General features: G+C 36.6%; 1 protein-coding gene across 4 annotated transcripts in view; it reads right to left on the bottom strand.

Annotated features, from left to right (window-relative positions):
• The window catches only part of SPAG9 (sperm associated antigen 9), a 142007-nt gene that overhangs the window by 101595 nt on the left and 27272 nt on the right, over positions 1–13140 (bottom strand). For all 4 annotated transcript variants that reach the window (XM_055318486.1, XM_055318496.1, XM_055318488.1 and 1 more), the window contains exon 2: positions 5570–5690. In XM_055318486.1, coding sequence (XP_055174461.1) covers positions 5570–5690 — 121 coding nt within the window. The remainder of the gene's footprint in view (positions 1–5569; positions 5691–13140) is intronic.

Raw genomic sequence — 13140 nt, forward strand, 5'->3', positions numbered from 1 at the left:
CTTAAGGTTTTCAATAGGCAACATTAGACTACAGAAATGAGAGAGTCCAAATACAGATAATGAGACATAAAGCAGCTCTGAAGACTACACATGATGTTACCTAATGAAGTAAGCATAATAAAATGTTAGTGTTTGCATAAATTATCCTGTGCTTAATTTTTTGGCTTGCCCTTTAAAAATAAGCTCCAAAAAAACCCTTGTACAAAGTTTATTAAATATACAAATGTTTTTCATATGGCAAAGAATTCAATTCCACTTAAAGGCACTAAAAAAGTAACTTTTTTTAAAGCAACTTTCTATATAATGAATTTAATTTAATTTTTTTTTCTTTTAAAGTAAGCTCTATGCTCCATGTGAGGCTTAAACTCATGACCCTGTGATCAAGGGTTACACATTCTACCAGCTGAGCCAGCAAGGCACCCTTTATTTCATCATTTTTTAAGTCAGGAGATATATGAAACTCCGAAAGTTGTCTTATTAAAAATATGCTTTCAACAAAAATACAAATGATCAGTTTTTTACTTTAGTCACTCTAAAAATAATGTAGAAAAATAAAAATAATGTAGAAGGGATGGTCTACCGACAAGAAAAAATTAAAATGAAAAAAATGGCCTATTACAGTATTATTCCAATTTTCAGAATATTAATATTTATTGCTAATCACAAAACATGGCAAAGGGGCTGATAAAGCTTTTTATCAACCTGAAGGTATTTTCTTAACTGATTTGAAAAACAGTGACAATAAATAAATAAATAAATAAATAAATAAATAAATAAATAAATAAATTTAGGCCCAGATATTAACTTAGGTACGAACCTATACTCAGTACCTTAAAAATGGTTTATTTTTCATCTATGTTATGACAGTTCTCAAATGATCAATCACATCATTAACCGACAGACCTTGCTTATAAAAACGATCCCCAAAATGGAAGTCTGTTCTAATCCCTTTCTTTATTCCTTTAAAATAAAGAAAAAGTTAAGGATTACACTTTCCATCTAGTAACATGCTAATTCTTATGACCAAGAAATCAGAAGTGCTTTCCTTCCAATAATAATATATGTTTCAAGGTAAAGACTTCAAGGTATTTTATTAGACCAAGATCTTGATACCAAATCTAAAAACCAAATGAATGTTATATGGGGGAGGGAAAGAGCAAAAGGTCAGAATAAATCTCTACTACAGTGTTGTCAATTGTCAAAATTATTTTTTCATTTAATTTAAAAAAGAAATTTTCATTCAAAGGAAGGAAGGCCAGATTCAGAGAAGAACCCTTACATAGCTTAAAATTACTGCCATCATCTCCACAATTCAAGGGAAAAGTCACCTATTATAAATCAAAGAGCTTGAGGGAAACAGTTTTCCTGAGAGTCAAATAATAAATGGTTCTATATCAGCTCTGTGTGCTAATATGTTGCAAATAATGATTCAAATTCATAAGTCATGATAAATGAAATACGCTACTCAACCATACTTCTCCAAATCTTTTCACATTAAAAATGACCAAACACTAATATAAACCAAAAACCACTGAAATATTAATCTTACTTGCCCTACTTCCTTAAATATATTCTGAGAAAATTATCAAAAGATAGAGAAATCTATAGTTTTGTTTTTTGTTTTTTGTTTTTTTTTTTTAGGATTTTATTTATTTATTCATGAGAGACCTAGAGAGAGAGAGAGGCAGAGACACAGGCAGAGGAAGAAGCAGGCTCCATGCAGGGAGCCTGATGTGGGATCCAATCCCAGGATTCCAGGATCCCGCCTTGGGCTGAAGGCAGGCGCTAAACCGCTGAGCCACCCAGGTGTCCCGAAATCTATAGTTTTGAAAAAATATTCACTGCAATATAATTCACTATGCTGGAAAAGATGTCCAACCAAACCAACAGAAGTTTTTTGTTTGCTTTTTTTAAATTTATCTGTATTTATTTTTACTCTGACTCATTCTTTCATTCTACAAAGGATTTGAGATAGCTTATTAAAACATAATAATTCATTACATATGTATAGATTAAAAAGAAAATAATTTAAGTACGCTACCAGGTAAGGTCCAAACTAGTCCTTACAGTTGCACTCCTAAGTTCATTTTGAGTTTCAAGTAGCCAAGGTAAAAAAAAAACAAAGTGGCCATTAAATAATTCTCATTAGAGCAAAGAGAAGATACCCCAGAGAAAACAAGAATTGGTAATAGATGGCATAGCTTCTGGATGGTGGGTATAGGCAGACATTTTAAAAAGAATAAACATTATACAAGAAATATAGTGTTAAAGACAAGATACAAAATTATACACTCTAACTTCAGTGATATAAAAACATGGTATATATGGAAAAAAAGACTAGAAAGTCATACATAACCTTCCCACACACACACACACACTGATTTCTTTGACTGCAATGACCATACTATATTCTTCCATACTACAAACATATTCTTCTGTACCAAGCTAAATGATAGATATACAGCGGTATAATATTTTTAACTGTATTAAAATGTCTATATTTACTTGACTCAGTTTAAGATAATAGTTGGCTTACAAGAAAGAAATACTCAATATACAAAAGAACTAATGAATATCAAGTATTTTGTGACAAAGAACTCATTACTGCCACAATATGAACAGCAAGACTGATTACAGACTCCTTCCATAGTTGTTAAGAACCAACAGGCCTTTCTCAACCCATAATTTCGTTTTTCTACTCCATGTATGTTTCGGATTCGTCTTTAGGACTCAGAAGATGTTAACTACAAAGAAGTGTTGTTGTTACTCCCAGATAAGAAATCATGTAAGTACCGTTTTTAAAAAGTCCTTTGTGTTGGAAAAACCAAAAGCATATCCTACATAGTTCATAATTTTAAAAGAGAGCAACTAGAAATCTATGAAATCAAACATGACCACAAAGCTTTTATACACTCAACTATGCAAAATTTTTATACTCAATTTCTCAACATTGTGAAATAATACCACAACCTGAGAATTCCATACTATCAAAAGCTGTAAAGTATGTCCTTAATTGAGTTCCTATTTCTTGATGTTTTCTTGCTTCTCCAATAGTAAGTAACTACAACCAAAATTTCCCCTTTTAACATAGGAAGTCATCTTCAAAGCAGAACTTAAGACTTTTACTGTGGCTACTTTTTAAAGAGAATATGTGCCCTAAAACATATCAATTAGAATTGACAGTCTTTAAAGTCTCTAACATACAAATATAAACATGGAAATTGGACAAGATACTGTTATCACACTGTGCTCAAAAAGTGGCACTAAACAAAAAAACACTATACCCATCTCTCTTCTATTACAAATATTATCAGTAATTTCTACGGCCTTAAATAAGTGTTATTTAAAAACAGATGTTAGGAACACTAAAAAACATTCAAACCATTTTAAAAGCTTAAGACAATGAAAATAAAAATAGATGTCATGCTACAGTAACTGTAACAAAAATCATGATGTATTCTTTCAAAAAAACTGATAGAATTAAGATTAAATAGTCAGATATTCTCTTGTCTATCATATAAAAAAGAATTCATATGCTCTGACATACACCTATTTCACTGGTTTTCATCTTTTAAAAAACATATTCCCTGTCCTTGCTTTCCAAAAGGATAGGGCATTGGTGATACTTAAAGATCACCTCCTTCCTCCACCTTTTTTTTAAAAAAATAAGGAGTTTTGACTCATATTAAGAGATTTGAGGGAGGGGAAAATTAAGAAAGTAAAATGAAAAAATAGTCAAACATTTCTCTTCCACACACTTTTCAGATATTTAAATATGGCAAAATAAAGACTTGGAAGAAAATTTTAAGATACACTTTGATTTCATATTATAACCATTTAAGGCTTAAAGAAAAATAGAAGAGAAGAAAGTAGTTAGAAGAGAGAAAAAGATTCCAAGGTATCAAAGGAAAAGGGAGTAAGTTGCAAAGCATTAATAAAAGAATATTCATTACAGCCTCACTCAGAGACGAAGAGATTAAGCATTACAAGTTTTGTGCATCTGAATGGTCAATTTTGATTAATCACAGTTTTAAGCTTTTTTTTTTTTTAAGATTTTATTTATGTATTCATGAGAGACACACAGAGAGAGAGGCAGAGACACAGGCAGAGGGAGAAGCAGGCTCCATGCAAGGAGCCCGACGTGGGACTTGATCCTGGGACTCCAGGATCACTCCCTGGGCCGAAGGCAGGCGCTCAACCGCCGAGCCACCCAAGTGTCCCAAAGCTGTTTTTCTAGATGAGTGGTACCCATAGCGAGTTGGCTCTAGTAATATATTTGTTAGCATTTGCACTATGGAGTCCATCATCCAGCTACCTAAAATCTTAAATTTCTATAGTAGAATCACAGAAGTCACTCAACATATTCAATGTGAACAAGGGAAGCTAGAACACTCTAGGTATCTACAAGCCTAAAAGTACAAAGACATGATATATGGCTTTGTCTCATTGTAGTTGACTTATTACCAAACATCAACTGGCTCCCTTGCACGACATCTGCTTAACAGCAATGTCAGTTTTCCCTGAATTATGTAATTCCTGAACTCCAGATTCCCAGTGATTCAAGGTTTAGCTCTATTAGGCCATTCCAAAGCACTAGAGGGAACAGTCAGTTATCACACACACACCCCAAGTCTGGTAATAAGCAAAGGATATCTACCATGAATTCCCATCCTAAACAGCAGATGTCACTATGTAGCCAAAATGGTTGACAAAGGAAGAACTGCTGATCCTCTTCTGCTTCCAAGGATTCTGAAGGTTTATAGCGCTGTGAGGGAAAACTGAAAAACTCTCTGCCTGCCCAAATCAAATAAGAAAATAGGCCATGAAGTTTCTCCCCACCTTTTTTTTTTTTTCTAATTTTGACTTAATTTGGTCCAATTCATTAGCCAAAAAGAGAAATCATCCTTGAAGTATGAAACAGTTATTTTTAAATCAAAAGTACGATGAAATTATATTAAAAATGAAATAAATCTGAAAAATGATATTCCCTTCCCCAAACTCCCTCAGTTTTCCACTAGAAAATAATGAAAAAGAGAACTCAGTGATAATTTTTGTGTGTGTGTGAACTCTGCCCAACAGGGGGCTTGAACTCAGAAACCTGAGATCAAGAGTCACATGCTCTACCAAGTGAGCTACCCAGGCTCCCCTAGAATTCAATAATTTTTTTATACATACTTCAGAGCTAGAGTTTTTGTCACATTTGTAAATTTCAAAGCAATACAGAATGGAAATTTGTGTAGTGGATCAAAATCAGAAGAAATGATCCACATGCACATATCCCAGAATCCTGCATAATGGATATAGGATAATGTTAACTACAAAGGCTGAGAGATAAATTGAAGAGAGTCTTAAAGGCATCTTTGATTTAGTTATTTCTACAAACATCAGTGCCACATGAAAATGTGAATAAAGAACCAAACCTAGTTTCCAGGTCTCACTCTTCAGTCTGGGATGATGACAATTCCAAGTACATATATATATTTGGAAGCCCAGTCAAATGTCAAGATGAGTCACTGCACTATTAGAGCCCACTCTTTAATATGTACTTATGAGAAGTATTTTTACTTACTCTGGTCAGCATAGTTTTTTGCTTTGAGCTCAAGTTGTCTTGTTTGAGATTCTAAAGATTCCACTCGGGTCTGTAAATCCTTTTTCTCCTGTTCTTGAGAATCTTCAAATTCAATGAATTTCTAATAGAAAAGAAAAGTATTATTTCCATTAGAGAAATGAAAAATTTTTAACATTATCAACCCCTGTGTTTCCTGGTATCAGGAATCACAATCAGGCATTAAATACTCAGAAAGATCTAAGAATCAGGTACTTCTGTTGATTTTTTAGTTTCTTGATAAAAACTTCCAAATACAGAAAAAAAAAAAGACCAAATAATTTATAAAGTGTTTCCACTTCATATAACAGGCATTCCAAAGAAAATACATGCATCCTACTCCAAAAATATGAATCCTTAGCATATCTGCATATTTGAGTTGAAAACAGTGTTTTGCATAACATTGTACAGAACATGAAGCACTGAAGAATTATGAATGAAGCAGTGAAGAATTATGACGTGTCAATAAATATTTGTTCAACAATTATTTGGTTAAAAAAAACACACACACAATTATTTGGCTAATAAACAGCCTTCTAGATTTTTTAACAGCCTTCTAGATTACCTGAACTATGGAGTTTAAATTCCTGAGAAAAAGAACACTTCTTAGAAATAACTCCAGCAATCAAATTCAATTTCATAAAATTGTTCTCATCAAGAAAATTATTTTTTAAAGGTTTTATTTATTCATGAGAGGCAGAGAGAGAGAGGCAGAGAAACAGGCAGAGGGGGAAGCAGGCTCCATGCAGGAAGCCCGATGTGGAACTCGATCCCAGGTCTCCAGGATCACACCCCAGGCCAAAGGCAGGTGCTAAACCACTGAGCCACCCGTCATCAAGAAAATTATAATTAGGGATGCCTGGGTGCCTCAGCGTTTGGTCGCCTGACTTCAGCTCAGGTCTTGATCCTGGATGAGTTCCAATCGGGCTCCCTGTGGAGAGCCTGTTTCTCCCTCTGCCTGTGTCTCTGCCTGTCTCTCTCAGTCTGTGTCTTTCATGAATAAATAAATCTTAAAAAAAAAGAAAATTATAATTAAATCTAATCATTAAATCTCAGCCCTCATCTTAACTGTTTTATAAGTGTCATCTGACATCTGGTCACTCAAAACATTTTTTTATTTTGGCTTCTAGGACTTTGTTCTTCTACTTTATTGGTTGCTTCTTGGTCTTCTTTGTTAGTTCTTCCTCTTTTTCCCCACAAACTCAGTCCTTGAACCACCTTTTCTCTTCATTGTTTACTCATTCCCTGGTGATCTCATTCAGTTTCATGGCTTTAAATACTAACTATATGCTGACAACCTCCAAATTCCTAGTCTAGTCTCTAGCCTAGACCTGAATTCCAGATTTGTACATCCAATTGCCTACTGGACAACCTTGTTGATTTGAATGTCTAATAAGCATCTTAACTTTTGCATGTTAAAGCTTGCTCCTCCTGGTCTTAGCTAGCTCATTTAATTACCGTGGTCAGCTGCTCTGGCTCACAACTTGAGTCAGCTTTGATTCTTCTCTACACTTCATATCCAATCTATTAGCAAATCTACCTTCGGATGCAACCTCATCATCTACACCACCATCCTGGTCTGTGTAACATTATCTATTGCCTAGATTAATGCAATAGCAACTAATTAATCTTACTTCCACCCTTGCCCCTATAATGCATTCTCAATACAGTAGTTAGAGTGACCCATTAAAAAGTCAGATGGAGGGACTCCTGGGCAGCTCGGTGGTTGAGCGTCTGTATCAGCTCAGGTCCTGATCCCAGGCTTGGGGATGGAGTCCCCATCAGTGTCCCTGCGAGGAACCCACTTCTCCCTCTGCCTAGGTCTCTGCTTCTCTCTCTGTGTGTCTCATGAATAAATAAATAAAATCCTTAAAAAATAATAATAAAATAAAAAAATAAAATAATAAATAAGTAAGTAAGTAAGTCGGATGGGTCACCTGGCTGGCTCAGTCAGTAAATCATGCGACTCTTGATCTCAGGATCATGAGTTCAAGCCTGACGTTGGGTGTAGAGGTTATTTAAATAAATAAAAAGTTAAAAAAAAAAAGTAAGTCAGATCAGTTCAGTCCTCTGCTCAAAATCCTCTGATTGCTTACATCCTCCCAAAGTCCTGACCACAGCCTCCCAGGACCAACACAATATATCATAATCTTTCTTCTTTGACATCATTCTCTTCTACTCTTCCCCTCCTTCCCCACCTCCCTCATGTACTCTGATTCAAGCTTCCCTGCAGTTCCTTCAACACTCCAAACCTTTGCACTTGCTTCCTACAGCCTAGAATTCTCTTTCTGCAGATATCCAAATGGGTTGCCCCCTTGTCACCTTAACATCTTTGTTCTAATGTCATCTTCTTTTTCTTTTTTAAGATTTTATTTATATCAGAGAGACAGAAAGAGAGTGTATGCATGGAAGCATGAACAGAGAGAGGGAGAGAGGGAGAAACAGACTCCCCGCTGAGCAAGAGCCAGATGCAGTGCTCAATCCCAAGACCCTGGGATCATGACCTGAGCCGAAGGCAGACACTTAAAGGAGCCACCAAGGCACCCCTAAATGTAACCTTCTTAATCAGATTTCCTTGTGATGATATTTATTTTTTTTTTAATTTTTTTTTAATTTTTATTTATTTATGATAGTCAGAGAGAGAGAGAGAGAGAGAGAGAGAGGGGCAGAGACACAGGCAGAGGGAGAAGCAGGCTCCATGCACCGGGAGCCTGACGTGGGATTCGATCCCGGGTCTCCAGGATCGCGCCCTGGGCCAAAGGCAGGCGCCAAACCGCTGCGCCACCCAGGGATCCCCCTTTGTGATGATATTTAAAACTGCAATACCCCCTCCCTACTTCTCTCCCTGCTTTACTTCTCTCCAACACTTACTCTCATCTAACATACTATACTTCTTAGTAATTTATCTTATTATCTGCCTTGCCTCACTAGAACGTAGACTTCATGAAGGCAGGAATTTTTTTTAAAGATGTATTTATTCATTTCAGAGAGAAAGAAAGAGGGTGAGCACAAGTGGGAGGGGCAGAAGGAGAGAGTCAATCTCAAGCACATTTCCTGCCGAGCACCAAACCCCACGCAGCCCCCGATCTGATGCCCATGAGATCATGACCTGAGCCAAAACCAAGAGTAGGTTGCCTAACTGACTGAGCTCCCCAGGCACCGCAGGGCAAAGATTTGTTTTCTTTGTTGTTGTAGTCCTAGTGCAAAGAATGATGATGGCTCAAATATTTGGTAAACAAATGAATAAACAAATAATACTTTTGAAATAAAAAGCTGAAACCCATATAGAAAAATGTGAAGTTCACAAAAAAAAATTCAGATATCACTAAATAAACCCTAGTTTTAATATGAAATTTTTTTGTTCATTACTTCTTTTGCCTGTCCTGAAACTTTTCAGTCACTGCAGTGGATATAGTTTTTTGTCTGTACACATTGCCTTCCTTTCAACCTCTCCCATTTCATGTTAATTCTATTCAGTCCATACAATTCAACTGGTGAGGACTCCATCTCCCTAGGGGTGGGCATATGACTTGAGCCACACAGGTCATTCTCCTCTGGGATATCTGCCAGTTACTAGATAGAAAGATACTACCTCTCTTCCTCTGGAATTCCATACTCTATAAGAATTTAGCAGGCTTTTAAATTGCAGATGGACATCTTTTTCCAACATATGAAAAGAAAATACCTAAGAAATAAAGCCAATATAAAGGAAAACAAAGAGCAAGGAGGAAGGAAATCCTAGTTAAAGGTACTATTTGAGTAGTAGAACCAGTAGTTATTACAGCCAGCATCTTGTAGTCATTTTTCATTTTTCAGTTATCTAAACCAATACATTCCTATTTCATATAAGCTTGTTTGAGATGGTTTCTATTACAAGAAACTGAAAGCACCTTAATCTAGTCATCTACTTTTCCTTAAGATCCATTTGATTTCCTTATGTTATTAGATTAATGTTCTCATTATCTTTGCAAGATTGAAGCCTACAACCTCTGGAACATTGGTCCTTAATCATACAGGGGTCCACAGACCCATTTGGTAATTTGATATATCCATAAATCATGCATCCCCAGAAAAAAAACCCACATCCAATCTAAATTCTGCCTATTTTCCTCAGGGACTCAGAGATCCCTTAATTCTTTCCACAAACTCCAGATTTAGCACCCATGCCCTATATGTTTCTATGAAAATATTCTATATTTGTGAGACTTCTAGGAAGCATCAAACAGCCATTATTTACTTTTCCAGAATATTAAAGATAACTGTAAGTACAAGGAGTAAAGATTATAATAAATACAAGAAAAGAGGCAAACTCAAGGCGACTAGGCCGGCTCAGTTGGTAAAGCATGCAACACCTGATCTCAGGGTCTGGAGTTCAAGCCCCACCTTGGGTTGTGGAGCCTAGTAAAATTTTAAAACAGGTGTGGGGCCAGCCTAGGTGGCTGAGGTGTGTGAGCCTGCTTCTCTCCCTCTCCCCCTGCCCTTCTTCCTTGCTCGCGCATGCACCCTCTCAAATAAATAAAATTTAAAAAAAAATTTTAAAGAGGCAAACGACAAATCATTCATTCATTCATTCATTCATTCATTCAAAAAATGTCAGGGGCGCGTGGGTGGCTCAGTGAATTGTCTGCCTTCCACTCAGGTCATGATCCCAGGGTTCTGGGATCAAGCCCTGTAAGGGGCTCCTGCTCAGTGGGTGGGGAGCCCACTTCTCCCTCTCCCTCTGCCTGCTACTCTCCCTGCTTGTGCTCACTGTCAAATAAACAAATTAAATATTTTTTAAAATAAAATATTTTTTAAAAGTTTACTATTTACTATATACCTAGCACATGAAACATGATTATGAGTACCACACTATCCCTGCCTTCCAAAGGTGTTCACTGGCTATAAACTGAATGCAAGCAGAAAATATAAAACTTATGTTGAAGGTCACGTCAGTGGCACAGCTGGCAGAAAGGCCAACTCTTGGTTGGGCTCAGTTGGTGATGTCAGGGTCACCACATATAGTCCGGTATGGGGCTCTGAGCTCAGTGCAGAGTCTGCTTGGGATTCTCTGCCCCTCCCCTACCCCTCCCCTACCCCTACCCCCTGCACTCTGTGCTCTCTCACATTCTCTAAAATAAACCCTTAAAATAAAATAGTTATGTTGAACAGAAAAGCAGCTATAAAACAGGATGTTGGTGATGTACTCTGAGTAAATTATTTCAACATTTTGCCAGGGGATACAAGAAAAGACTAAGAATTAATAAGAAAACGTAATTATTTTTTGGCCTGCTTTAAAAATGATGCTCCCTTGACTAAGTGGACTGCTATTATCTGGGTTAAATAACTAGAAATTTTAGGCTTCTTCTGTGCTATGCGTAAAATGCTGTTTTAAAGAATATGTTTCACGGCAGCCCAGATGGCTCAGCGGTTTAGCACCACCTTCAGCCCAGGGCATGATCCTGGAGACCCGGGATTGAGTCCTGTGTCAGGCTCCCTGCATGGAGCCTGTTTCTTCCTCTGCCTCTCTCTCTCTCTGTATCTCTCATGAATGAATAAATAAAACCTTAAAAAAAAAAAAAAGGAACATGTTTTAAAGAACATATAGCAGGGGCATCTGGGTGGTTCAGTTGGTTGAGGGTTGGTCTGCCTTCAGCTCAGGTCCTGATTCCGGGGTCCTGGGATCAAGCCCCAAATCAGGCTCCCTGTTCACCAGGGAAGTCTGCTCCCTCTTCCTCTGCTCCTCCCCCTTACTTGCACTTACTCTCTCTCCGATAAATAAATAAAATCTTTAAAAAATAATAAAGAACAGGGATGCCTGAGTGGCTCAGCAGTTGAGCATCTGCCTTCGGCTTAGGGCGTGATCCCGGTATCCAGGATCGAGTCCTACATCAGGCTCCTTGCAGGGAGCCTGCTTTTCCCTCTGCCTGTGTCTCTGCCTCTCTCTCGTTCTCTCTCTGTGTCTTTCATTAATAAAAAAATCTTAAAAAAAAAATAAAGAACATATAGCAGATGTCTAACAAGTAATACTTAAAATGATATGCTACTAAACTTCTAACAAAAACTTTACCACTAACAGATTGGTAGTTGACAGGGGCAGGGAGTGTGGGTAGGGGAAAATGGTGAAAGTGGCCAAATGGCACCAACCTCAGTCATGAGTAAGCTCAGGAAATGTAATGTACAGCATGGTGACTACAGATAATATAACTGTACTATACATTTGAAAGTTGCTGAAATAATAGATTTCTAAAGTTCTCACCACAAAAAGAAAACAGAAACTGTAATTATGAGATATTATGTTAACTAGCCTTATTGTAGTAATCACTTTGCAATATGCACATTTGTCAAGTCATTAGGGTGTACAATTTAAATTTACAGCAATGTTAATGTATCAATTATTTCTCAATAAAGCTGGAAAAAAACAACTTTCCCACAATTATGCCTATTCAGAACTCCTGATAGGAGAAACAACATCATGAACACACAGCTTCATGTCTGCTTTGTTTCTCAGCGACCCTGTTTAACTAGAGAAGAACATGAATAATCCATAAATTTAGCAGTCACTACACTACTATCTGCTAACGTCATAAGTGAGCATTACATAGACCTACCTATATGATTCACGCTTTGTAACTATCCACATTTATAATAATTACTGAGACTTTATATCTCTATCACCTTAAGTAACTATGGCAAAAGAAAGATTTTCTTTTCCCCAAAAATGATGTGACAGTTCTTGGACTGGCAGGGCTATTTATCTGCAAATGGAAATCTCTTATTTCTGCAGTTTCCCTTCACAGGAAGGGACAGGCAATAATGAAAATATTCCAAGCAAATACATAATGCCAGGCCCTTTCCTCAAGCAAATTAAAACAGATAAACTTAGAGACTCCAAAACGAACTGCCATCTCTCATAAGAGTGTATTTTTTTTTTCCTTTCTTATTCTAAACAGTGGATCTTAAATTTAACTTTTAGAATCATGAACTCCTTTGAGAATCTTATGAAAATAGATTCTTTCCTCAGGAAGATAAATATATGAAACACAAAACTATGGATTCAAATTCACTGCATTTTCAAGGTCTATAAGAAATCAAGAATGATTTTCTCCCATTTATAAAACTAGTGAATGTTGATTTCTTTTAAAGTAATCTTTTAAAATACTCTCTGTTCGGGGATCCATGGGTGGCTCAGCGGTTTGGCGCCTGCCCAGCGTGTGATCCTGGGGTCCTGAGATCAAGTTCTGAGTGGAGCCTGCATCTCCCTCTGCCTGTGTCTCTGCCTCTCTCTCTCTGTGTGTGTCTATGAATGGGTAAATAAAATCCTAAAAAAAATTCTCTGTTCCAAAAATCCCAATTTAAATGTGTATTACATTTTGGTTTGGAAATGTATAGCTGCCACCCTCACTTAAAATGCTAATGACACAACAAAAATAAATACTCTTCACTTCAGATAAGGCATGTTAATAAATCATAAAGGGCACCATAAGCTAGGAGGATAAACACATCCTAAGGAGAGTAATCAAGAAAAAGTAACAAATGATTGAAATTTTCTAAAT

This window comes from Nyctereutes procyonoides, unplaced genomic scaffold (genome assembly GCF_905146905.1).
Source record: "Nyctereutes procyonoides isolate TBG_1078 unplaced genomic scaffold, NYPRO_anot_genome, whole genome shotgun sequence".
Lineage (NCBI taxonomy): Eukaryota > Metazoa > Chordata > Mammalia > Carnivora > Canidae > Nyctereutes > Nyctereutes procyonoides.